Below are 26,279 nucleotides of genomic sequence, written 5' to 3'. Positions count from 1 at the left end.
TGGCGCTCAGTAGACCCAGAGGGATTCAGAGCAACAAGGACAAGATCTCTTCAGTGGAGAGTTGTCCCCAGGAACAGGGACTCCTGGGCAGTGCAGGGTCTTGTGTCCCCACAGGGCTGCCCATGCCAGTACTGGCCTAGTTTACTCCATGTAAGTGTCAATGCCACAGTGGGCATGAAGGCAGTCTTTTGTATTTGAATTGTATACTCTGTGTGAGGCAGGTCTGTCACCCACGGAAAGCAAGCAAGGTGGTGGTAACACCAGTAAATTTTCTCACTTGTGTCTTGACTCTATTTCTGCAGAAGTCGAGCAAAAATCAATTTCGTCTTAGTTTTGAGTTGGCCATTTTCATCAGGCAGATCTATTTTTTCCTTTGAAGAACAATTTGCCACCTTTCTACTATTTTTCTCTCCCATTGGCAGTGGAGCTGCTGTCGTCGCCAGCAGAGAGGTGTTGAGCTCAGACACCGAGCCTGAATTCGCAGAGCACAGGGCTCCCTGAGGCCTCCCTGCACGGCCTACTTCACCTGGAAGGAGTGTTTCCTATCTATGCCTGTCAGAGTCTTTTTTTCCAGAGCCAGAAGGTTTTGTTTGAGAAGATGAAATCCCTTGAAAGTGCTGTATAATTACCTACATGATTATCATGTCTGCCATGGCTCTGCACTGAGCTCAGGGGTGTAGACGGGCAACCCGCAGCGGGGTGGAGGAATGGTGTTTTGAAGGCTGCCCGCCTCTGGGGACCTGGAGCGTGTGGGGAGAGTCCTCCAGCAATGCCACTAAGTGAATGATGGATGAGCCTTGTGCGGGGTGCAGATGCCCCTGAGTGCCCCATGCTCCTGGTCTGACTGCAGCACCAAAGCTGAGTCAATGTCAAGTTGTGCCAGTGGCCGACACACAGGGGTTTTGGAGAGTGGAGCTAAAACTGAGAACTGCTTTCGAGGGGTCCCCAGTTCATTAGGCACTGGGGCAGTGCCTGGAGTCTGGGGACTGTTTGCAGAGACCAGCCCATAACATGTCCACCAAGGTCAAAATCAGACAAAATCAGAGAGGAAAACTCCTTAAATTATTAGGCCAAAAATGGCTTCGAAGAGTGAGCTGGTCTGATCACCTCTGGAGTTTGAACGGTTTTGAACCCTGTGGTTACTGGAGGCCATACCAACGTTTGTCATTGAAGCAGTCATAAAGGTGTTGTTAAAAGTCGCTGGATGTTACCCATTATATGAGCTCTCACACTGTTCTTGTTAAGACAGAAAATGATGCTGAAGGGAAAAACGTAGGAAGGACTGAAATGGAGAGATCTAGTTTGTCCCACAGTCCAAGACAGGACTGGCTCCAACCTTATCTCCTCTCAGGTATTTGCGTATCCCACCACAGAGACCAGGAGACTCCATTCACTCAAGACAGTGTCCTCTGGTGCCTTGGCATTCTTTATCAGTGCTACCCAACCACTAACTTAAACCTACCCTGAGGTAATTCATAACCATTACTCTGTATGGGCAGGGGGAATAGACTGCTTTTTTCCGCTTTTAATTTTGGGACATTTTTAGGCATCTGAAGACTTTAAACTTGTGTTCTCACACCCCACCTGAGATGATTTTTCCTTTTTAGACTAGCTGGTACTAATTTCTTGAGTTTCTTTGTAATCACATTTTCTAGATGGACAGTCATGTCAATACTCCCTCTGCTCCAAGTGGGCAGTTTGCTGCTGAGACCTTCCCAGTCCTGCGTGAGGCTGCAGAGGTGCATCACAGCCTGACAGGCTTTGTCCTTTTTGGCAAATCCCGGGACAGTGATTTTTTTTTTTTTTTTTTTGCTACAGCAACCAGACTGTGCTGACATGTATGATTCGCTATAAACCCTGCAACTCTTCCCAAAGATTTGCTGCCTAGCCAACTCTGTGTGTGGCTTTCCTTTTATAGTACTTTGCACTTGTTCTTGCTGAACTTTATCACAATTTTTAGAGAACCTTTTTTTTTTTTTTTAAATTTTTGCCAAGATCATTTTGGATTCTAATGCTGTTCTCCAGTGTGTCTGCAGTCACTCCCAGCTTCGTGTAATCTGCAGATTTAATAAGCCTACTGTCTTTTATCGTCCAGGTCAGTAATGAATATGCTGAGCAGAACCAGACTATATAGATCCTGCAGAGCTCTGCTCACGGTGTCCTTCTGTTTTCACAGCATACCATTAATAACTACTCCCTGGGCATGGCTTTATAGTAGTCTCGTTTAATCATGTTTCTGTAGTTTATTTATGAGAAAGTTGTTTGAGACAGTGTCAAAAGCTATATTAAAGCTCAGATAAATGATATCTAACAACTCCTCTATTATGAAAAGAAATTAATTTGGTTTGATATGTTTTTTTTCATGTCTCTTCGATATCTGCTGGTGCTTATGTTTTTGTTATCTTCTACGGACATGCAAACTGCTTTTTTTGATTGTTTCAGATTTTTTTTGAGGATTGAAGCTAGACTGACTGATACAGCATTGTTTTGCTGCTTCTCTTTCTGCCCTTGAAGACAGGCACTGCATTTGCCTTTTTCCTAACTTTTGGCACCTTAACTGTCTGAGCTGTCACAGGTGACCAGAAGGGAGGTATCTGAGATTGTTTCAGCCGGTTCTGTAGGGCTTGTCCCACCCTGTTGGGCTGGAAATATCTGACTTGGGCAGAGGACTGATCTCGTGCTGGAACACAGGGAGAGAAGAGGACAGTATACCTTTGTTGTGATAATGTTTCATAGTGCTAACTGTACTAATCCCCTGTGCATAGCAGGCGATTTTAACAAGGACTATAGCAAAAATCAAAACAACGTTGCCTCTTTTGGTGTCACTTTTCAATAACTTTCCCTCTATCTGAGCAACACTTTTTTCAGACTGCCTTCTTGGTATTCATATATATAAAAAGGGTAATAAAATCTTTTTTTTTTTTTTTTTTTTATCTTTTGCAAGTTTCATTTCATTTTTGTGCCCTGATGTTCCTAATATTTCTGCCTGTGTTCATACTATTTTTTAAATTCCTGCTCAGTAACCTTTTAGTGTTCTTTCTTCTTGTCTTTGAGGTAAACATAGAGCTCATGATGCTGCCAAGTCTTCTGATCCTTCTTTTGCATTGAAATGTTATTGTGCCTGTGCCTTTAGAGCATGAAATATTGTTTCTTCGAGAAACTACAGCTCACCTTGATTTCTTTTCCTTTAAACTTCACTGCATGAATTTTGCCTAGCTTTCTCTTTCTCTCTCTCTTTTTTTTTTTTTTTTTTTTTTTACCTAATGTACAGAAGCCAGGCATTTCTATTTTGCTGTTTGCAATCCCTTGCGTATGGCAGATTTCATCATTTGACAGTCAGTTCTACATGAGTTTCCTTCCATCTTCTTACCCCCAACACGTCCTTCTCTGGAGGCACTTCCCCACTGATTACTTGACCTATCAGTTATGTGAGAATGTTGCTCCTAAGGCACCAGGACGCTCTGTGTTCTGCTGCGTTACTTTCCTGGCAGATATCTCATGCTTGTACTCTCCCATTACCATCGAGTCAGTTGTTGTCTGGTCTCCTGACCCATTCAGCCTCCTTGGTTTGGCGGATTTACAGTACCCATTTTAGTCTGAGATTTTAGTGAAGGTCTAAGTCCTGTGTTAAAAGTAATATATTCAGCAATATTGCATTAGGGTCTAAGATATTCAGAGTGCTTAACTGTGTTTTCCATCTGTGGCTGTATTATCACCCCTGCTGTTTAGAACTATGCCCAGGCTGTTTCTGTCTTTACCCTTTTCCCTTTTTTTTTTTTTTTTTTTGTCCACTCCCGTATCTTACTCTGAGCCTAACTGAGAAGTCCCTGTCATTAAGGAATGGGCCAGTTTCTCCTTCCCTGAGGTAGCATCCATCCTTGCTCAGATGCTGGTGTAACATCACCCTGTGGCTGACGGGCCCTCTTAGGAGCATCATGCATGGCCCTGACGTGTCGTCCCTGTCCCTGTCCCTGTCCCTATTCCTGCCTGAGCATCTTTGGGTCACTGTATGGTGGTGCTGTGTGGTCAGAGAGGAGGGCATGCCTTGGCAGTGTTTCAGCAACACTTTGGATCCAGCTTTTGGACTGCAGCATCTTGTAAGAGTCTTCCTTATAAAGACTTGTGCTCATGGGGTCATGGACTGTTGCTACAGGTTCTTCTGCCTGACTCAAGCCCTGCATCAACCTCACGGGGGAGCAGCATCTTCCACCTGCAAGATCTGCAGTCTGCTGGCTTGAAGCTTTTGCTTTCTTCTACCTGTCTGGAGCACAGTTTGCTGAGCAGCATATGCTGCTAGAAAATCACTCCTGAAAAGAAACTGGCCAGCCAGACTTGACTTGTGTCAGGGTTTTTCCTTGTTTCATAGATCCTAATAATCCTAGATAAAAAATCTTTCTCACACTCTTGCATGCTGACCTCCAGCTCTGGCTGCCTTATGTCTGCTTGCATGTCTCTCCCTCTCTGACCCGTGTAGGAAACAGGGCAATTCACCCACACAGCTCTTCTTGTCCTGGGGAAATGGGTAGCCACGTTCCTTAGACACTTTGTTTGCAGAGTAGGTGTAGTTGGCTGCAAGCCAGTAGGAGAAGGACCCCGTTGCCTGTCCTTCAGCATCAACCAGTGATGGTGAGACCCGCGTCAGGCCATGCACCCCCGGCAAAGCAGATTTTGTTGGACTTTCTGTAGGACTGTTAATTCTCTGTCTTGCCGGGGAGGTCAGGAGCTAATGGTGACCTTTTATTCCCTTGCTGAGAAGAGCAGTTGGTGCCCTCAAGTGGTAAATCACAGAAGGAGAGCGGCTTCAGCCGTGCAAGCGTGGCTTTGGGGTCCTGTCCCAGGCGGGATTGTGGGCTGGGGCTGCTGGACACCTGCAGCATTTTTGGCACTCCTAACTGTGCTGTTTCCCCTTGCAGGACAAGCTGCTGCGGTGACTGTGGTGGAAAGGAGACTTTGTTCCTGGTGGAGTAGAGACCCCGACAGCAAGTCATAGACAGACAGACGAAGCTCCCCAGTGCTTCATCCACCGACCCCTCTGTGGGGCCGGCAGCGGCATGGCCTCATGAAACCTCCTGCCTTGTGCTTGTGGTCAAAGAGAGTCCCAAAACCATCCCTGTGAGATTACATGGGGCTTGCTTTTGGCGTCCACCCCCGCTCTAGCATGGCCCCAGGAGGCCCAGGGGGCCGTGGTGGGCGGCCGAGCCGCGGTCTGGGGAGCCGATGAGGGGATGCCCGGGGACGGCGATGCCCATCACGCAGGACAACGCGGGGGTCTTCCTCCCCCTGCTGTGGCAGTGGCTGCAGAACAGCCGGCGGGAGGGGGCCGAGGGGGCCGAGCAGAAGCTGTGCCGTGCGGCCGTCCAAAAGCTGAGCGAGTACATCCAGCTCAACTTCTCGGTGGACGAGAGCAAACTGCAGGTGACGGACAGCGTGGCTTCGGATATGGAGATCTGCACTGTCTACCTGGCCCAGGAGATGCGGAAAACTGAGGTTCTGGGTTTGAGCTTTGGGAACATCCCTGCCCTGGGGGACTATGGAGAGAAGCGGCGGGGAGGAAAGAAGAGAAAGGGGCATAAGGGGCCGGTGCTCGATGTTGGGTGCATCTGGGTGACGGACTTGAAGAAAAACAGCCCGGCTGGGAAGTGCGGGAGGCTGCGCCTGAAGGACGAGATTCTCTCTCTGAATGGGCAGTTGATGGTCGGCGTGGACGTCACTGGTGCGAGGTAGGGGTGGAAGAGCAGTTGCTGGTGCATGGCTCTTGCAGCATGTGGTACAGGTCACGGCTGGTGCTGATTTGAGTCTGAGAGCAGAGGTTTTGACCTTTGCTTTCCAGCCTCTCTGAGAGCTGTGGTTTCCTTCTTAGGGATCCGCCGAAATTAAGTAACAAAAGCAAATCAATAACTAGCTTACATCTGCTACTTGCACATCCACTGGAAATGTTTGAGGGGTCATTGTGTCAACAAAATAGTGCATTGTAAGCATCAGAGGGTCTCCACTAAGGCAGGATTCTTCCTGGGTTTGAATAAACCTTTTTTTTTTTTTTTTTTTAACTGAAAATGAATACACACTCTGCAGCACTGGAATCTTTTTTTTGCTGGTGCATCTTATTTTTCTTGAATAATTTGAACTGAGGGAAGCTTTTTGACAGCTGAATGTTGTCTGAGACTTTTTCAAAGCGAGACATTTTTGTGTTTACCAGATTGAAATAACTTCATTTTAATAAATTCCCTTTGATTCTATTTCATTTGCTCTCTTTGCTGTCTCTTGTCCCAGAAAACCTGCAACCTTCAAGAGTTTAAATCAGAAATGAAGGTTCTCACAATGATACAGATTATTCTTTCTTTTTTCTCTTTCAGTTGCTGCATGCTGTAAAATCTGTTATGGCCCAGCTTTGCTCGTTTTGGGCTGGTAGACATGCTCATTGGTTATTTATCTGATGCTTCAGTTGTCAGGCTTGCAAACCACAACAGTCTTGGTAATGTTTGCAAGTTATAATTCTGCAAAATGCACAGCCTTTGTTCCCAATGGGCAGTGAATATCCTCTGGCCCTGTGAGTGGGTCTGCAGCTGTGGTTTGGGGTGACCATTGCTCCCGAACCTGCCATGTGGCAGAACAAAAGCAGTGACTCCTCCATCTGTGAATGCTGGGAAGGTGAACCTGGCTGTGGCTTTGCAGGTGTGATATAATATCCCTCTGTTAAGGTCAAGCCTGTAATTCAATGAGTGTATAAATGTTAGCACTGTGACTGTAAGCCAGATGATCACTCACACCCCCATATTTGAGAGGTTTTGTGGCAAAAAGGGGTTAGTGTGCTGCTATCCCTTTGCCAGATGTCTCTGTTCCTAAAATCCAAAGGAATCGGTTTCAGAGGCCAGCAATAATGTTATCTTGTTGTTAATGCAGAAAGAAAGATAATACCCAATGGGGTCCAAAGTGTTTAGAAATCTCTTCTTATTATCCTATCCCCGAAGGCTTCATTTTGGGTTTGTTCCTTTCTGAAAGCTCTGTTATTAGACCAGCAAGCTGTGGCTGTTGCTAATGAGAACCATGTGCTCCATTTTCCCTAGCTGAGATTTTTTTTGGCCATTATATAGGCAGAGTACCTACTTTTTGGTGGTATGGGCCCAGTGTCGTACTTCTTAAGATACTGCTTTAGAGTCCTCTACGTCCAATTTAGGCCAAATTTAGGACGTCTTACTCAAAACCTGATTTATTTTCAGCATCCAAAGCATTCTTGCCTAACTTACTGTTAACTGCTGTTGGACAAAGGTGCTGTTGATGGATGACAGTTTGGGACCTTGAGGATGCTCTCAGTGTGGTGTTCAGTTTTACTTCTTTGGGAGCTGCCTGGTAGTCCCAACCCTGCATACCACCTTGTTCTTCTGATCTGCTCCAGGATGCTTTGGGTGTCATTTGGTAGGTTTCTCTTTTGGGGTGCTCAAAGCAGAGACAATTTTGCATAGGTTTATAATAGGCTGAAAGTCAACATCAGTTTGCCCTTTGGCAAACCTGTTGCAAAGCAGCAGCTATCCTAGAGTATTTCTGTATTGCTTCTGTGGTGGCAGGAGTAGAGGCTTTCCCATGTGGTTCTTCGAGTTTTCAGAGCAGGACAGCACACTGAATGGAGATACCTGGTAGTCCTAGCTTGATTTCTGTCTGCCTAACCACTCTCTGGCTGGTTGAGAAACTCTTCCAGGTCGATACGAAGGGCTGCAAGTGCTGTGATTTGCAGTGTGTTGTACTTTGCATAGCCTGTGCATGGTCACCAAAGTTAAAATTCTGCATGTAGCTCCTGAAACACTGGGCTAGATTGGGCAAATGAAAGCTCTGATTTATTGCTCGCCTGCCAAGTGTGCCAAGGGAGCCCTATCTTGCCTGGTGAATGTGTTGTGGTAGACACTGGTGTTTTAAGAAATCTGCTGATTTACCTCCGTAACAGGAGGGAATTTGGCATGTACTTGGGGACCCTGGGCACTGAGCAGAGGGTCTCATGACTCCGCCTCTTTCATGGGGGTTGAGCAGGAATGTGAGCGGGGTTGACAGAAATGTGCATGTACAAGGGCGTCAGGTCATCTCCAGCTCCCTCCTACCATATGCCAAGGGGCAAAGTCAATATGCTGGACAATGGGAGAGGACAGGTAAAGGTGCGTGGTCCCTTCTGCTGGCCCTCCTGTGGAGTTATTGAGTCTCTAGAGGATGTGGGGACAGATGGCTGGGGCTGTAACAGATTGGGCAGCCCCAGACAGATAGCCTTAAAAAAATCCCCCCAAGCAAGAGTGTTTTTTTTGTTTTTGTTTTTTTTTGTATTCAAACAACTTGAACTTTAGAATCAAGCTATGCATTTCTTTTTTCGTCCACAATCAGTAATTGCTTTGCACCTCAACTAGCCCATCTTTTGCAGTTGCTGTGCACAAATTGTTCCTTGTGGAGGGCTCTTTGTGCACTGTCTGAGGCAGGTCCTGCACCTACAGGTCCTCAGCTCCCTAAGTAGTGACAAGGTCAGGCACTGTGCACAACAGCAGCAAGAGCACAAGAGCACAAATTGGAGGGTACCACTCATCTGTCACTCCCTGCTAGGGAAGCCAAATCCAGTTTGACTTCTTAACAAAAAATACTGTTTATTCAAACTCCACGTGATTGCCATGAAAACAGTAGAAACAGGTTGATTATTGCTGAGCTTGTTTCTTTTTTGTTTCTTTTCACTTAGGGAAACACTACGCAGTAATGTAATCATCAAAGGTCTTTGCTTAACAGTGTATTATAATATTAGAGAGGAATGATGTAGGTGGTGGCATTTTTGGTGATGTTAGTGACTGAGGGAAAATTATTGCTCTCTTCAGAGTTAGCAAATTGTGTCTATCAAATACAATTGCAGGGAAATGAGCTGTATTGAAGTACTGAATAAAGGTTAGTCAAAACTCTGCATATTTATTTATCTTCTGTCTATATAACTGTGTCTCCAAAACACATGGGTTATTTTTCCCGAGACAACAACTTCCTATGTATTTTGGAACTACTCCTCTCATTTTGGGTTATTACGCATTTGCTGGAGGGAGGCTGTTAGTATTCCTCCAGATGACAGATGAATCCTTCCTTTCTTGAGCATGACTGAATGAGGCTTCATTGAGCAAGTCCTGGGAGGATTGCAAAAGAATTATTTTGTCATGAATATCATTCAGTTTGAAATATTTGATTACGACTTTCATCAAGCATAGCTGCAATGTTGGACACAGCTACTATGTACATCTAATCTCTAAAATCACTGCTGAATAGATTTCCAAATTTAAACTGTTGTTGAAGAAAGCAAAGTAAGATACATTTCAAGTGATGACAGTGTGGTATAAACATGAGATACTATTATCATTTTGTCATTGAGGAAACCCAACCACTGCTTCAAAATATCATGTTCCCCATCTCCAGAAATGGCCAAACATTGCCATGTGTGGAAATACGGTCAGAGAGCTGGCTGCTTTCTTTTTAACCCACAAGCTGGAGTAGCTTCCAAAAAATGAACAGAGAAAGGTTTTGACAGCCGTACCTTTGCATGGCCTTTTCTTAGTCTCTCCTCCTCAGCCAGTTGTCCTGGGGGACTTGCTAGACCTCCTCCCCAGCACGAGATACGGCATGCCGAATGTCAGGGAAAATCAGTTTATCTTTGAAGATGCTGAGAAAGATCTTCAGAATTCAGACATGCAATGGAGGATGAGCTTTAAAGTGTCTGTGTTGAAGGCAAAGCTTTTACTTTACCTAAGTTAGGGGCTTCCAGAAGAGACAAGGTCTTTCCTGAGTGCTTGCTGCTTCTGCACACCACATCTACATGCTCCAGAACAGCTGTGAGTGTGGAGGTAATGTCCTGGTCCTCCTAACAGGTCAGTGCTATTCTTAGTTGTGCAATATATGGATATCCCAAATACCATCCTGCTTCTCTGTAAGTATTAGCAGCTGATTACAGAGTGTGATACTGAACTTCTAGCCAAATTACAGGTGTCAAAATGTGCAAAGCACTTTGTGCAGCTTGCCTGTGGCAGTCAATAACCGTGCTGGGCCATGTGCTCACTTGGATGAAACCTTTGGCTCTGTATTTAAACAGTCCTTGCTGGTGCTGGAAGTGCAATATGCAGTCCCTGGCAGTGTTCAGGGTCAATGCTGCTCTGAACAGTGATCTTCAGGAAGGCGCAGGGAGCTCTGCCTCCGAGGAGGTGCAGTGCGGTACATTAGCAGAGGGGATGGGAATGGAGAGTGGGTATTTTTGCCGCATCTGATGAGAGCTGCTCAAGAGTTTGATACCACGGTTTGAAAACTGATGTTTCAATGCACTTTTTATTGAGCTCTCCCTTCCCCAGAAGTTTGAACTGAATGATTTTTTTTTTATCATAACCTGCTTTGCCCCTATTCCCACAATAGCAAGTTTTCCTTGTCTGAACAAAAAACTCCCTGAGTGCAGCCACCCTTTGATATCAAAGCGCAATGCTCCAATTTTGCATTTTCTATGGGGCCAGCTTCGTGCCATGCCATGGTGAGATACTGCTGCTGCAGGAGCGTGGGTGTGCTCGCCATAGCCACTTTGGTGGCTGTGCTTGTCTCTGGAGCACCTGCAGGATTTTGCAGCACCATGTCACTTGGCGGGGTGCTCACAACGCTTCCAGGTGCTCTGACTGGCATGTGGGGATGGCAGGCTGTGAGGATGGTGAATGAGGGTTACTTTTAGATGATGCCCTGCAGACCGAAGTGATTTTTTCCTCAGTTGATCCTCAGTTGATCTATGGTGTGACAAACCATGCCTTGGGCTGTGCTCTCTCAGCTCACTAGCTGGGGCCCTCAGCTTAATTTTTGGCAATAAATCCATTCTTTGGTAGAGTCAGGCATTAGGGCACGTGACAGCAGGCAGGATGCAGGAAGGGAAGGTTTTCAGGTTTCTGTACCTGTGAAGGACTCGTGTTTCTTGGGAAGTTATTGTGGATTGACCTGCTGCTCGGCAGAGCAGTCTCCTTCATGCATCCATTTTCTCAGGGAGAAATTACCCCAAGAAGACTATCCCTGGCCACTGCAGAAAGCTTTCTCTTACTACCCTCCTACCTCCCGGGCATGTCAGGTTGTACAGATCGATTGCTCTGTTTTGCTTTGTTTCCTCACCTCCTTCCCAAAGCAAAAGTGCTGCCAACACAAAGCACTGCTCAGTGTAAGCAGCTGTTTTGCCTGGTGTTAGTAGGGCCTTCTCTTGGTTATGTTCATAAGAAAATATTTTTGTTTTAATAGGAAAACAAATGGAAATGTATCCTGGCCCTTTGCCCTTGGCCAAGGGGCAAACATTTCTGTGGGAGCTCCTTGTTAAAATATTAACAGCACCAACTACACAGAGAAAAACAAACACAGTGGTCCTGGAGAGCACAGCCTTCAAATACAATCTCAGGGAACAGATTTCTTACAACTGACCTAAAAAATGCCCCCAGTCAATTGTGGAGTTGAATTTGTTGCCTCTATTTTTTATTTTTATCACATTAACAATCTTCCTGCTGCAAAGTGATGGATTAGGGCACGGAGGCTGGGACCTGTGGCTCATTATCAGGGGCACGGATGGGCAGCACAGGCTGATGTGTTCTCCAAGCTATATGAGGCTTCTGAGTCCTGGGGATGGAAAATCAGCAGCACGTAGTGGTCTTGGCTGGGGGCTTCTCCTCCACTTGAGCCTCTGTGAGCAGGGAGATGGTGAATGTGAGCTCAGCCTGTGCAAAATGAGAGGAAGCCTGTGAAAGTCTATCGTTTCATCTTGAATGCTGGAGTGTGGAGCCACCTCTGAAGCATGGCTGCTGTATTTTGCTCTCATACTGAATATTAAACTCCCTCACCTGCCCTTAAAATATAACAGGACTAAGAAACTATGAAAGAGATGTTTTTCTTCCCTTCCTTTATGTCTTCAGGAAAGGTATGGGCAGACTTAGCCACACGTGCTGAGAAATAAATTGCTCTGAAGAAATGAGATTTATCCCAAATCCTCTCTCAAGAGCAAAAGACTTAAGCAGAAGGTCACTAATCCCCAGACTCGGCAGAGATCATTTAGCTTGTTTGTTGTCTTTGCTGTATTAATCTGAGCGTGGGCTTCCCTCTGCACCCTCTGGTCCTGCCTTCCCTCTCAACCTCCCTGCTCTGAGTCCAGCATCTGCAGGGGCACAGCCCGTTCCCTGGTAGCAATGGGCATTTGCAGCATCCCACCACTACAACTGCCTCTTCGACAGGCTTTCCAAACACCTCTTCCTCCTTGTCTTGCATTGTATTTACTTTTTCCCTCAGCTCCGTTTTAGCCAACAACCATAAATACGACAGAGAGACTCCCACTAATTTAAACAGCTGATTTCCTACATGTGCTTATATGCTTGTTCCAAAATTTTGGCGGTGGTGTGCTTGTCATTGCTTCCTACACACTGTTGCCACCGAACAACAGAGCTCTCCTCTCTCTGTAGAAAGTATGATCCAGGGGGAATACGTGACTAATTCGGCAAATCCCCAGGGTCGTCTGCAGCAAATGCTCCCCAGCCCCAGCTCTGCGCATTTTCCTTTCAGAGGGATTGCATCAGGCTTAAAAAGACTCATACAGAGGTTGGTGGTGTTGCCTTAGGAGGTGTTAAAGCTTCAGAGATTACAGAGTGGGTTGTCTGGAACTTTTTTTAATTTGGTGTTTTTGTTTTGTTCCATTGAGCTATGAAACCTCTGCATAGAAGGCCATACCTTGTTGCCAAGTATGGGGTTGTGCATCTCCATTTAATTTGATGTTCTGACCATGCTCTAATTACAGAGCACAAGCCCACTCTTTGGGAGGGAGCTCTGCCTTGCCCAGCGATCTACTGTGGGAATAGTCTGGGTTGGTGAATTCAGCCTCGTGCCTTGTCATTTATCCCTGACACCAAAATGCCAGCAAGAGCCCTTTTCCATCCTGAGTAGGATTTCCAGCCCTGCACGCTGCAAGTGTCCCATGCTCTAAGGTCATCTGGAAGCACAATCAGGATGCAGCAGAACTTACTAATTGACAAACTGCTGTAGTGCACAAAACAGGGTGACTTTTTTCCACCGTCCAGGCAAGGAGCAGGTGAGGCCTTCAGCCGCAGAAGGATAAATTCACAGCCTCTCCAGCGGTGCATTTGCCAGCACAGCGTTTCAGCCATCAATAATTAAAAAGATAGATGTTCAAAAACATGAGCAAGGAACGCTTTGTGCCCATTATTCTTGCTCTTTCTATAACGCTTCTGCTCTTACACGCCAATATGCAATGTGCAGTCATTCACAGCATCTCTTCTAATCTGTAAATGTGAACTGCTCTTCATTTTGTGGGAGTCCAGAGTTTCACAAGAAGCAGCTGTGTGCTGAAGGATGATGTCCTTGAGCCAGGAGCTCCGAGCTGTTGGAGGAGGAGGTGACTGGTGCCAGGTTAGCAGGTAGCAGTGAGATACAGGGCCAGTTGTCCTTTTCCACCCCTACTGACTGACATGCCATGAGTCCTAGAAAGGCTTCTCCAGCCTTCCTTGAAACGTCTTCTCTCATAGCATTGGGCTGAGCAGAGCAGCCTTCCCATTCTCAGAAGAGTTTTGGGGCTGCTCTGCAAGCAGGATGCAATTGCACCTTTTGTAGCTCTGGGTGCATGGCTGGTGCGATGGTCGTGATGTTGCCAGGTGCACTACGACTGAGCCGTGACCCCCCAGAGCTACAAGCATTAACCGTGGTGGCAGCTTAAAGCCTGCTTATTCCCTGTCACTAGCTTGGGAAGGATGGGAGCGTCGAGGGTTGAGGGATGATGAGCAGGAGACGGTTCCACAGGCAGAGGCTGTGCTCAGCGTTTGCTCGTCACGGGGAACCTGCCATCTACGGGCACAAGTTGAGAGGATGAGGATAAGAAATGTAGGTGTGAACAGCAGAGGCACGCATGTAACACCAGAGACCACTGCTGCTGTGAATGGCTTTGGGCCATGCCTTTTTTTTTTTCTTCTTCTTTTTTTTTTTCCTGTGGAAAATTCATTGCTCTTCCTATCTGATGTGATGCTTGCCCCCAGGCTCAGAGCAGTATTACATACTCCTTGAAAACTTGGTTTTCTGTCTCTTTTCTGTCAGATTTAGGCTAAGATGGGAAGGGCTATCGGTTGCGGGCTCTTTAGCATTGCCATTCTTGCACCTTTCTCTGGACAAAATGTATGATGCTCAGCAAGATCATCTGGGCCTTCAAAGGGAAATGGGTTTTAACAGAAGAATACCAATAAAAAGATAACTTGGCAGGCATGGCAGGGAGTGTTTACACTGTGGCAAGGTTTGGGGCAGCTCAGGAAGATCAACTTGTACCTATTGAGACAGGACAAGAGTAGAGCAAATGTGATTGTTAGCAGCAAATTTCACCCTCGAGCGTCCAAGACACAGGAAGCGCAGCCAGACTGATCTCTTCAGTAAGAGCATTTGTCAGAAACCAGGGTTCAAGCTTTTTCAAAATGCAACAGAGTCATTGAAATATTACTGAAGGAAACTTCTGCTGATGGCTAAGACTCTCTTATATTGCTAAAAATGATGCCAGAGTCTGTTTTTTCACCTCTCCTTAGCAGGCATTAGAGATAACTGAATGGTCTTCCAAAAAAAATAAGGAAGAGTTGCTAAATAGAGAAACTATTTTGACTGTTTTCCCGGTCCATTACTTGGTCATTGGATTGGGGTCAGGCCAGCAGAGCAACTATTTGATGAAACAAGTGTCAGTGATGTCCTGCTCCTCATCCTCATATACATCAACCTGCTGCTCCTTGAGCCATGGTAGCTGAAGGATTAGTAAGTGCTCCAGACTTTTTATAGCCTGTGTTTTTTTTGTTCTGGTAGTGCAGGGATAAACAGAGATGTTTTGTTACCAGTAACCTTTGTGGTGCCATCTGAACCCTGCACCTAGATGAGGAATATGAGCAATGAGTCTGGGAAATTCCATCTTGAAAACAGTGAAAGCAAACAGCGACAAACCAGGGTGTGAAGTTCTCACCAAAAATGGTTTCTAATACACTAATTGTTCTGTTGAAAGCTATGCTTCATATTTGCACCTGTAGAAAAGTGCTGCTAGAACATAGATTATTCTCAATTTCCTCTAGAGGGCAATGTCATATAAATATTTTAAGCAATTTTGGGGTTATGTCAACCAGGGATTTAGCCTGCCTTATCTAAGAATTCACCAGACAGCAGTGAAAAGTGTTTTTCTGTGTGCTTTTGAGGCTTTATATATATGCAATATAACGTCTGTTATTGTTTCTTGGGCTTGTTCAGTTCAGTAGCTGATCCATTTAAGGAGCACAGAAATATGTTTGCATTTTTGGCAGATTTGTCTATGCCGAAATGCAGAGAGGGAGCTGATCATGAAGACCTGAGTCTTCTCGTATATTTGTGCAGCTTCAATGACTCTTGGCAGCTGCTCCTTATTTAAACTCTTGTAAAAGAGATTATAATCCGGTCCTCTGACAGCGAAGCTACCAGTTGCTGTAGTTTACATAGGTAGTTGGAACAGAGAATAGTAGTTGGTAAGACAGAGGCAGTTGATGAAGAGGATAAATGTACATGCCAATTCAAAGTGGTTCATACAATCTAGGGAACAGAAGGCATTTGTGTTGCTACTTATTTCCCCCAGAATTTGGGAATTCCCAAATTCATTAACTATATTACTTGTTTGATGGATATTAGTAACTGACAGATCTTTGAGTTAATTTTCCTTATAAAAACAGCTGCTAAAATTAGTATGAGTGCCACTCTGGCCCTTAAAAGTTGATCTTAAGGGATATTGTCTCTGATTTTCAGTCACTGTAGTGTAAAAAAGTGGCAAATGTGGATAAAGGCTGTTCTTAAAGCTCAAATATGTAATTTGAAACATACATTCACGGGCACAAACATCTTTTCTGTTGTCTCTCTATTGCTATCTTAACCCCCTCTCCCAAACCAACACTACTAAAAGGGAGATTTGCTCTTGACTTCCCAACTCGAAAATGGCTTTAAGGAAATCCTTTTAGAATTAAAGTCCTTTCCCCTCCTGATGGTGACTAGTCCTCTGGAGCATCAGCATAATGGCCTTATTGGATTAACTTGCAAATCCCATATGTTTACTGAATTTGTGGGTTGACATTCTTTGTCAAAGACCTGTTCCAAAAAAGTAACTGGCAATCTGCAGTTGCCAAGTTCTCTAAATGAATAAACCTGTTTTTTTTTTTTTTTTTTTCCCAAACAGGAAAAGGAATTAATTCAAGTGAAACATTTATTCCCCAAAGTGCTCTATTTGAAAACAAGGCCCTGTGAATAAAAAAGAGCAATAGTTGCATTGGCTTCAAAGCCAGTAGTCTTTAGGTAACAAAGCAAGATTTGCCCTCTGCTTTTGAGTAACGGGAGTTCTAATTGTCTTGAAGACACTGCTCTTCCATTGACTTTACAAATTAAATAAGTGAGAATGACTTTTTTAATTACTGCGGCTGGCAAGGCAGGCCTTTCACGTGGTTTTAACCCTGTTTTAACAGAAATATCATAAGGCTTTTGTAAAATTTAGGTTGCTGGGAAAAGGGAAGGACAGAAGCTTAATCTTTTTAGAGAAGTTAGCAGCAACAAAATATTCCTGGTTTCATTTCTCATGCCACGTGGATTGGGTGAATAGCTTTGGGTTTGGACCACATATTCATTGGCACCTTGGTGCAGGGCTCATGTTTGCATCTTGCTGACTGTCTGGATCTGACAGTTTAATGCTTAATCTCAGGAGATTATTCTTTACCTTCAGATGGAAAGAGCTATGTTTGGGGCTGTAGGCGTGCTGGGAGATTTGTTTGCTCTGAGCTGGGATATCTGTATGTGTGTAGCCCTGGAAATATCAGCCTTGCACGGCTGCAGGTACTGAGCAAATTGACCACGGTTCATAACTTCATCTTTTGCTGTCTTGCTCACTGCAGAATGGTCTAAAGAGGGGCTTTATTGCACAGAAAAACAATCACTGACAGTAAGGTACTGCTGTGGGCTTCAGTGGAATTGCTTCCAGTTGGCCTCCATGGAAATTGAGAAAGTCTGCTCTCCAAACTTCCTCCTGCTACTCTATATATGACCCAGGAATACAAAATATTGTCTCCTGTATGATCTGCTCTTAGATTGTTGCCTGCATTCAGAAAGTAAGAGGATATATACAGCAGAGCAGAAAATTGTTTAGTAAACTAGCCAATTTAATCAGGATGAACTACAGGGTTAAAATAAATCAGTTTTCAATAATTCATCTGATTTGCTGTGGAAAAAGAAAAAAATAACGGTTAAAAAAAGTGTACAAATGCCAAATGGATCAGAAGCTAATGGCTGGTGTGTGGAATTCAAAGTCAACAAGGGTTTACTGCAGGGCTCTGCTTTTAAATGGCCTGTTTTAAATAGTGTATGAGAAAGTCAGAATCTTAGTGCTTTATTAGAATTATTTTGTGACTCAAATGCTTTCCCTGGTGACCCAAGAATCAAATCATGCACTGTGGAAATGAGTTTAAGGGGCATCATCATCATAAAAAAAGTCATGCAAGTTAGTACAGCAGTAAACATCTGTCTTGAGAGAGGTGGATTGCAGAATAGCTTGGAAAACAAAAGAGATAAAAAGACTAGAGGGTAGAAAAATTTTATGATGGAAAGAGGACTTAGAAATTCATTAATTCTGGCTGGCTGAATAGTAATCAAAAGTGTTTTGTCTAATATGTAATTAAATTAGATATCTATGTCTGTTAAAACAGTTCAGCCAGCTCTAATAACCAAGGAAACTAATCCCACGTCCAGGTGTCAGCTCCCATACTCATCTCCCTGAGGATTTTCCAGCCTTGAGGATATTCTCTCATTTAATGATAGTGCCATTAATAGTATCAAAGAATATGAGGAAGCATATTCTCTCCTTTTATATTATCTTCAACAGCAGCACACTTGGGACCACTGGCCATGTGCTGCATTTGAGGAATTGCACTACTCTTGGTGAAGCTAAGTCAGGATCTCCTTTAGATTAGAAAAATATTTTATGCGTTGTCGTATACTGAGTCAAAAGCTGGTGTAAGAATCCAGCATGTACCCAGTGTAAATAACTAACTCAAATTCCACATGAAGTTCTGTCCCCTTCACATGTTAGTGGCATTTGCTACTTTCTTGTAGGTCGTGTTGCTTTCTGCAGTGTGCCTGTGCTCATTGCCTGCTTTACGTTCCATTTCTCTCCTGGATGTTTCTACTTTAAATCATTTACTTGTAATTTATGCTTGCCTAAACCATGTATGACTTAAAGCTATGTATCAAACTCCTGTTAAGGTCTTACGGCCTAATGGATAGCATGTGTGGATTGAAGAAATGCTAGGTCTTGGTCAAGCCCTTTCTCTCTGCTGCAATCAAGTCACAGCACTGGTGGCAGGGTGGTGATGACAGCATCTTGCTTTGTGCAGGTGCTGGAGCTCTCTGGGGGAAAAACACTTTATTAAATGCTCGGTCTTACTGTGGAACATTTCCTTGCAGGTACCTGCCCATCCGTTGGAGGGTTATAAAGTACGTAAAATTCTTTGAAATACCTGTTTCTGCAGATGTACATTTGAGCAATACAAATAAGTCCTACCTTATGAGATACCTGCCTGGTTATGAATTTAGCCATTATTCAGTCTTCCCCAGTGTCTCCAAGAGGCGTCAGTGTAAACAAGTGAGACTTATTTACCTGCAGGGTTTCGCTAGAATAGTGACAGAATGGAAAAACTGAACTCTGTTTTTCCAAGGCCTGGAAGCCAGAACACCATCCCTTTCTGAGCTGAGTGCAGGCTTTGAGAAAAAAGCCTTGTTTTTTTCATGGTGCTCCAGCCAACATGCAGCTGAGGTTTGATTTCCAGATACGAACATTGAGGTTTGCTGTGAAGTGAGAAGGTCCAAAGCCAAGCCTGATGAAGCTGCCAGCTTTGTGTTTGGAGCAAGCGCTCCCTGACAAGGGGTCACGTAGTTATATAAAACTTAGCATATTCTACCCTCACCGGGTTATCTTTTAGAGCCGAAACAGTGCAAAAGCCTAGCAGGATGGCTTCATATGCTGGATGTGGGTTTATAGGGGAAAAAGGAGGCCATTAGGACTTTGGGAAAATATGATGAAATGGCTTCCTGTTCAATGTGACTATTATTTGGTAAGAACTTCCTTGCAAGTTTAAACAGGCTCCTTGGGAAGCAACTGAGCTGAGGAGGAAGCAGCGTCAGTATCAAGATAAGCATGTGAGAAAAAGAAAAATAGGATTAAATATAACAATGTAATGTATCTCATGGCTGCTTGTTCATGTAGTGGGAACATCTGCTAGCACTGGAATGCCCCAGCCCACCAGCATCCTCTCTCTCACACTCACTTTGCACCAGTCCCCCTTGTGTCATGGTCTCCAGTTTTGCGGTCAGTGAGTCCATGTTGCGGTGTGGGGATGTCAGGCATAGACACAGGGAATAGGTTTGTGCTGCTCTTCTTGGTGTTCAGTGATTTCTTCTTATGTACTTGCAGGGCACCTCTTCTGAGGACTGAGTTTATGCAGAAAGTGAGAGAAAAAAAAGTGAGCGTGATATAAAGGCTGAGGGTTTTGATCTCAGTCACATTTAGTCACCTGGTCTTGTTGCAGCATTCATCAAAGTAGCCTAAAAGTTGTGTCCTGGAGAAATGGCTTCCTTGGTCTGATTGAATATTTAAATTTTAAACTTACCATTGCTCTCATTTTTCCCCAGGTCAGCTGCATAGTGGGACTTTTAACCTTTAGAGTGTGCAAATTGATCAAAATGTTCCTGTATAGGAACTGAGGCCTGATTCTTCTTCTTTCTTTTAATTGATGGCAAAATCCCTTCCTGACTCCCAGGAGGGCTTAGGACTTTACCAGATTAAAGCCTGAAGCTGAGGAAGATCATTTGTTGTTTGTAATAGCCCTTCTCTCTGGGTACAATCAAAAGGCAAATTGTTATTTAGCCCTTAGGAAAAAAAAAAAAATCATACCTTTTTCGTAATGATTGAGGGTGAAGGAGGTGAATCCCAAATCTTAGAGGATATAGGAGTGGTTCCTGACTTCCATATGTGTAAGTATTATGCCAGAGTAATTTGATTAACTAAAGAGGAGACTCTTAGTTTATGACCATGTAAAAGGAGAATTGGACCTGCAGTAGGTGTTGTCAAATGCAGTAAGCTGCCACAAACTGGTCCATAAGAAACTGCCGCAGCTCCAAAATTTTAACATGAAGTGACGGACCAGACATAAATCTCTGATCCAATGAGATACAGGGATATCCTAGGGAAAAATCCAGAACAGATCCAAAATTCAGGGTAGATCCTGCCTGTGGAGTGCCTGGAGCACCATGCCTGAGATCTGCCATCAGCAGCAGATGCTGCCGACACACGGTGGGAGCCTCTAACAAAGGCACGCTGGACCCATCCAGTCCAAGCAAGAAGCCTTGCAGATTAAGTTGATATTATTTGGAGCCTGTAGATTGCTTTAGCAAGCAAAACTGAGCCTTGGTGTTAAGATGATCTGGATCAAGAAATCCAAATTAGGTTTCCTCCTTAAAGAGAAATGAGCACATTCTGGCACTGCTTTTCACAACTGGCTTTAGAAAGAATATTTGGAAACAGATGCAGTATGTTTCTGCAGATTAAATCCAGTTTATAAAATAAAAAGTATTCTCTCTGCCTGCACAGAATGGTCAGAAGACTCCTGGAACAAAGTCCTTCTTAAATCTCATGTATGTTTTAAGGAAGGCTTTTGAATCATTAATAAGTGGCGGGCGGGTAGCACATTTGGACATGCGCTGGGAAGTGTGCAAAGATAAAATGTGTGGTGGCTGGTGATGTTTAAAAAGCAAACAAGATCTGGGCTTTTGCTTTGAATATCATAAGGTACGGAGCTTATCACATTAATGGAAGCTATTCTAGCATAAAATGAAAGCCACGTTTGGAACAGTCTCTGCGGTCCCGGGTTAGGACACTGGGGAGAGTAATACAAAATGCCTCCAGGGTGGAGCGCAAGTTGCTGGAGGGGGCAGCCTGTGCTGTAACCTACATTGTTTTTGTTGTTAAAGAGAAGAGAAAAATGTTGCTTTGATAGGAAGTCCTAGTGAGCAGGCACATACATATCTGTGTGATAAGGATGTGTATTTGCTAAGGAGGAGTTAGCTCCTGAGCAGAGAGCTTCTGTAACCCTTCCTGCTACAAAAACCCCACTGGCTGGGGTGCTGGCAGGAAAAGGAGTGCTTAAACATCGTGCCAGGTGTTTGCAGAGGGGTAAAATGCTCCCTCAGCTGCTTTGCAAATGCATCTCCCCGTGGAGGTGTGTTTCACTGTGTGTGTGCTCCTGGCAGCCTTCACCAGCAGAAGGCCTGGCCGTGCTCCCCTGTCGCAGCATCCTCACACAGTCTTGCTCATGGCTGGGGCTGGGAACTGGCACCAGCCCTCCACTCCTCTGGCCCATCTTTCACCTCATCTTCCTCATGCTTTTTCTGAGATGTATTACAGGCTCACGAGTGGTCCCATTTCTTGTCCTGGTTAAGTCACTTCCAATGCTGCAGATGGGGGAAGGCAGGGAGAGCCCCTGTGGGCGCCGTGCTGGACAAGATTGCCTGAGGCATCATCATGTGGTGGTTATCTATGGCCAGATCCATGGTCAGTCCACATATGGAAAGCTGAATAAGAGGCAGAGGCAGTTGCAGGAGTAATTTCTTCTCAAAAAGAGCAGTCAGGCATTGGAATGGGTTGCCCAGGGAGGTGGTGGCATCACCACCCCTGGGTTATTCGAGGAAAGGTTGGACGTGGTGCTTAAGGACATGGTTTAGTGGGTGACATTGGTAGTAGGGGAATGGTTGGATCAGATGATCTTGGAGGTCTTTTCCAACCTTTATGATTCTTTGAGGTGCACAGAGCCCGGCCAACCCAAGGCAGCACCTTGCTGCCTCTAGTCAGCGGCTGGCAGGTTTCAAGTACATTTTTCACCTATCTGGTGACCCTTGAGGTGTCTAACGAGATGTACATTGCGTACTGTGTGTGCAGAGCCTTGCTGCTGAAAGGTTCGGGTTGCTGTTCTGGTGCAAAGAAAACAAGCCCCGCTGAACGCTGCGTTCCCCAAGGCTGCTGAGCACCCCGTGTCACATTTTACACTCAGCAGAGCTTAGCAGAGTTATAAATAATCTTGTTGTCAAAATATTTCTTGGGAGTGAAAATGTCCTTAGGATGCTTTGTGAAATGGTAACCTTTGGACCAAACAGGGTAAGAAAAAATCAGAGCAGTCTCCGACCCTGCAAGAAAAGTTTGTCTTAGTTGCGTAATATGGGAGAAAGATTAAGAGCAAACTGGCATCACCTTAGGGAGGGAAAAGAATGGAATTTAAATTGAGATCTAAGGGCGAGTACATAATTTAAGATATTATATCTTTGTGAAGTATTTTTCTTTTGATGCCTGAAAGATTATCTGGGTGAAAATGTCTGGCTCTGTGCAGTGGATTGAGATCTTGCTAGGAGTTGTCTTTGAATTCAAGGGAGGGTAAAACCTGGCTTTTCACTTTTCTTTGTTTTGAAAGGGTAATCCAATTCTAAATTTGGCCCTCAAGTTATCATTTCTAAAAACAAGCTTGGGTAAGTGTTTCCATCCTGGGAAAAAAAAAAAAAAAAAAAAAAGCAGTGATAACAGATTGTTTTGATCAAATACATGTTGCTGTGTAGAGTCCAAACCTGGTCTGTGCACCGTAAACAAGTGAATGTATTAGGTGAACAGAAATGAAAATTAAACAGAGGACACTACTGAGAGAAACGCAAACAGTAAATAAGGGTTGAGAGGTGAAAGACAGCTCAATGGTTTTTTCGATTTAATAACTGTGGCTGGTGTTAAATGTAGCAGATAGGCAAATTGCTTTAACTGTGTGATTTCTAGGTTATTAGTCTCTCTTTTGTTTCAACAGTACTAGTAGATCTTGCTGTTTTCTGCTCTCCAGTCTTTAGTTACTGCTTTGTATTTTGCAGTAAAATACGGTATACTAAACACCACAAAACCCTACAGTGTTCTGCACTAATTGATATAGTATTATTCTGTTATAAAGTACATACCTGAGTTAGAGAACTGCCTGGGTGAGAAGGCTTTATCTCCTGTAGATTTGTAGCAACCTCTAAATAAATTCTATGGGTACATAAAAAAGTAAATAAAAATGAGTTCAGAGCAGTAAAATGTAGATACATTACATCACAGTTTGGAGTTTCATGGAACATACTGTTAAAGTGGGGATTTTTTCATGTATACAATTGATTTTGAAAATGGTCAGCCTGTAAATAAACTGGAAGTGCATAAAATCAGTTCCAACAGGGCTGCTCACCAAACAGTAAAGGGTTCGCAAATGGCTCTCTGCCTGTGGGGCTCAACCTCTGGTTAATGGGGTGTATTTGGAAGATGTATTCCAGAAGAGAGCTCGTGGGGAGCAGAGAGAGCGCATTATGAATGCAGTCAGTCCCACCTCACCCTCCAAGGAAACCTCTAAGCAAACTAAAAAAACAGCCCAGTGGGGAGATTTTTTTCTTAAAATTTCTGTTTTGAAGACTATCAAGCTTTCATATTTTCAATATCAGTTAGCCATAACATAGTAAGTCACAGCGTAAGCTCTCTGGGACAAGGACAGCGTATCTGTATTTTCCTTAGAAATTACTGACTGTATTTTGAGTGCTATAAAAATAATAAATGTAGATGAACGAATGTATTAATACATTGAGCTGTTACAGTTCCCAACAGCTATCAATACTGTTTCTTATGATTTCCTTTTCATATTTTGCCTGAGAAATCAGTCCTTCTATAATAGGAAAAAACATCTCTGGTTACAGCCCCTGTAACTAAGGAGCACAACTGAAGAACTTCCTGGTATGCAGGGACAAGACTTGAGAACCCCCCCACAAGAAATGACTCAAAAATATCTCATTTCCTACTATTTGTATGGTGGGAGGAATAAGTGAGTGTTTACAAATAATTCTAGTATAGGTCTTGCAAGGGCCTGTCTGCAATTTGCATATAAAAAAACCACAGAAGATTAAGCCCTGTGGTGTTTTCAACCAAACCTGGAGCTGTCTGGGATTTTTTTGGTCACTGGCATTTTTCTGAAGACCCCATGAACTTGCAGAGGGTTTCCAGCCAGCAGGAAGGGATGAGGGTGGAAGTCCTAGAGGAGCCCTAGGGGGCTCTGGGGATCCTGGCTGCATTCAGGTCTCCAGAGCTGTTTATGCTCAGTAGTGTGTTAGAGCTATTAAACTCCTATACTATCTTGAACACTTTTTTTGTTGTTTTTGCTTGTTTGTTTAAAATGGCTTTTGTTGTTCTTGTGTGCAGAAGAAATGGTAAGGGAAAGGTTTTCTCCGTGGCATTTGTCACGTAGTGTAATAGTGTGTTGTGCAGAAATGGGGCTTTTTGAAGGTGCTGTTTGCAGAGACTTAGGGAGCTCGCCGCCTGAACATACCAAATCGACCTAGCAAAGCGTGGGGAGATGCACACAGAGGTCATGGAAGTGATTTTTATATTTACACTGGCATAGCTGGGAGCAGAACGTGGCCTTTGCAGTCCTTGGCTTGCTGGACTTCTATTCAGTTTTAACCCTCTTTTGTGTCATTTTTTTGTGGTTTCTGGCAGAGTTCTGAAATTTGTTGTTTTATTTTAGGAAAAAATGGAACATCATAGTTTTGTTCTGGTTGTATGTGGTCTTGGATGTAGATGCTTATTGTGTTCTCAAAGGGATTTCATTTAAATCTGAATGTTCATTTTGCTACCCATCAGATAAACAAACGTCTTGGATCTTGAGGATATGTACTGTATAATTGACTTTATCTGTGTGTTGTGAACAGGGGTGGCAGACATCTGGTGCCCAGGACACAGCAGTATTGGGAGAATGGAAATGTCTCTTGTAAAGAGCAAATGTTTCCCATGCTTCCAGCTCTTGAAGGTGATGTTTGAGATGAGACTTAAATGTGGTGAGGTTTTAGGTGCTCCAGACCAGACCTAGCACTTACAAGCCCTTCACAGTTGCTTCCTTGCTGACTTCTGATACTAACACGTTATCAGATCTGGCTTTAATTTAGTTTAGTTTGTATGAATGTGGCTCTAAGATGATTTGCATTCACTGTTTTTCTAAATGTGAATTAAGAACTTGAACATGCAAAGAAGACATCAAATAAAGAACCCAAAGTCATGGTAGTCCCCCAAATGCCATGTGGCATTTTCATTGTGCAGTGACATGGGATGCAACTGCAACTTGATTAGCTAAGGATCAAGCTGGTTATTCCGCATCTTTATTTCGACTGATGTGGGAAATAGTTTCATCAGTCCACAGTTTCTCCATCCTGAATTTTGTACTCCTGAAATTTAAACAAGAGAGGAATTTCATGCCGAGCTCTATGGGGCATTAGAGGATGGGCTGTTCTAAGTAGTTCTCCTGGTTGCTTACATATGTATGAAGCCAGTTTTCTGTTGGACAGACTTGCTCTACGTGTTTGTAAGTTGATGCTTTATCTGTAAGGAAACATATGACTCAAATACTGTTTTGGCTTATATCACAACAGATTGCTTTGAAATGCACAGCTGCATGTGTGTGCCTAAAATGCTCTTCATCTTCTCCAAAATAAGAGCTGAGAAGACGTAGGGCCGAATCCCCTGAGATTTCAACGGAATGTGAGCTCCTGAAGAGATGTAGGAAAGCCATGCTCTGCTGTCACCAAGCTGGGAGGTGGCTATGGGTTTGAACAGAAGGTTAGGTCGTATTTTGTGGCCCATAGGATAAACATTTTATGGACCTTTTCTGGCCTTTCAGTCTCATTGGGGATTCTGCTGGATAACCCCTGTTGTTTCTTATCTGTTTATGACTGTAGTCTAAATAGTTACAGAGACAAAAGGAAGCACCCTGGGGTGCTGTGCTATTCCTGCTCCACAGCTCTCTGGTATTATTCTATTAATGAGGTTGTGGGGTCAACACAGGAATGGTTTTTTAGGGCAGGGACTCAGGACAACCTCTTCTCCCTAATTTTGGATTGGTTTTTGCACAGAGGAAAACAATTACAAGAAAAGGTGATGGCGGCGGGAGCAGTCTGGAGGCGACGGATTTTCCTAGGAAGCAGCCGATGTGCGTTCCTCTCCTCTCGAGCAGAGGCTGCTGAACTTGCTGCCCACATCCTGGCTGAACTCCCCAGCCCCTGCGCTGCTCCACGGAGGGACACAGCCTCCTCTGGCCATGCTCGCCGTCTGAGCTCTTCTCCACTTTTTAAATAAAGGTGTTTTATTATTATTATTATTATTA

At 44.1% G+C, this 26,279-nt stretch overlaps 2 protein-coding genes across 7 annotated transcripts in view; one reads left to right on the top strand and one right to left on the bottom strand.

Annotated features, from left to right (window-relative positions):
- The window catches only part of SUB1 (SUB1 regulator of transcription), a 376,115-nt gene that overhangs the window by 232,599 nt on the left and 117,237 nt on the right, over positions 1–26,279 (bottom strand). The gene's annotated exons all lie outside the window — the stretch shown is intronic.
- PDZD2 (PDZ domain containing 2) overlaps positions 1–26,279 on the top strand; it is a 197,673-nt gene that overhangs the window by 55,463 nt on the left and 115,931 nt on the right. For all 6 annotated transcript variants that reach the window (XM_066988321.1, XM_066988319.1, XM_066988315.1 and 3 more), the window contains one exon: positions 4,914–5,720. In XM_066988321.1, the coding sequence (XP_066844422.1) occupies positions 5,218–5,720 (503 nt within the window). In that variant the 5' untranslated portion in view covers positions 4,914–5,217. The remainder of the gene's footprint in view (positions 1–4,913; positions 5,721–26,279) is intronic.

Source organism: Anser cygnoides, chromosome Z (genome assembly GCF_040182565.1).
Source record: "Anser cygnoides isolate HZ-2024a breed goose chromosome Z, Taihu_goose_T2T_genome, whole genome shotgun sequence".
Lineage (NCBI taxonomy): Eukaryota > Metazoa > Chordata > Aves > Anseriformes > Anatidae > Anser > Anser cygnoides.
The sequence above is the reverse complement of the archived record's forward strand: the minus strand, read 5'-3'. Positions and strand labels throughout refer to the sequence as shown.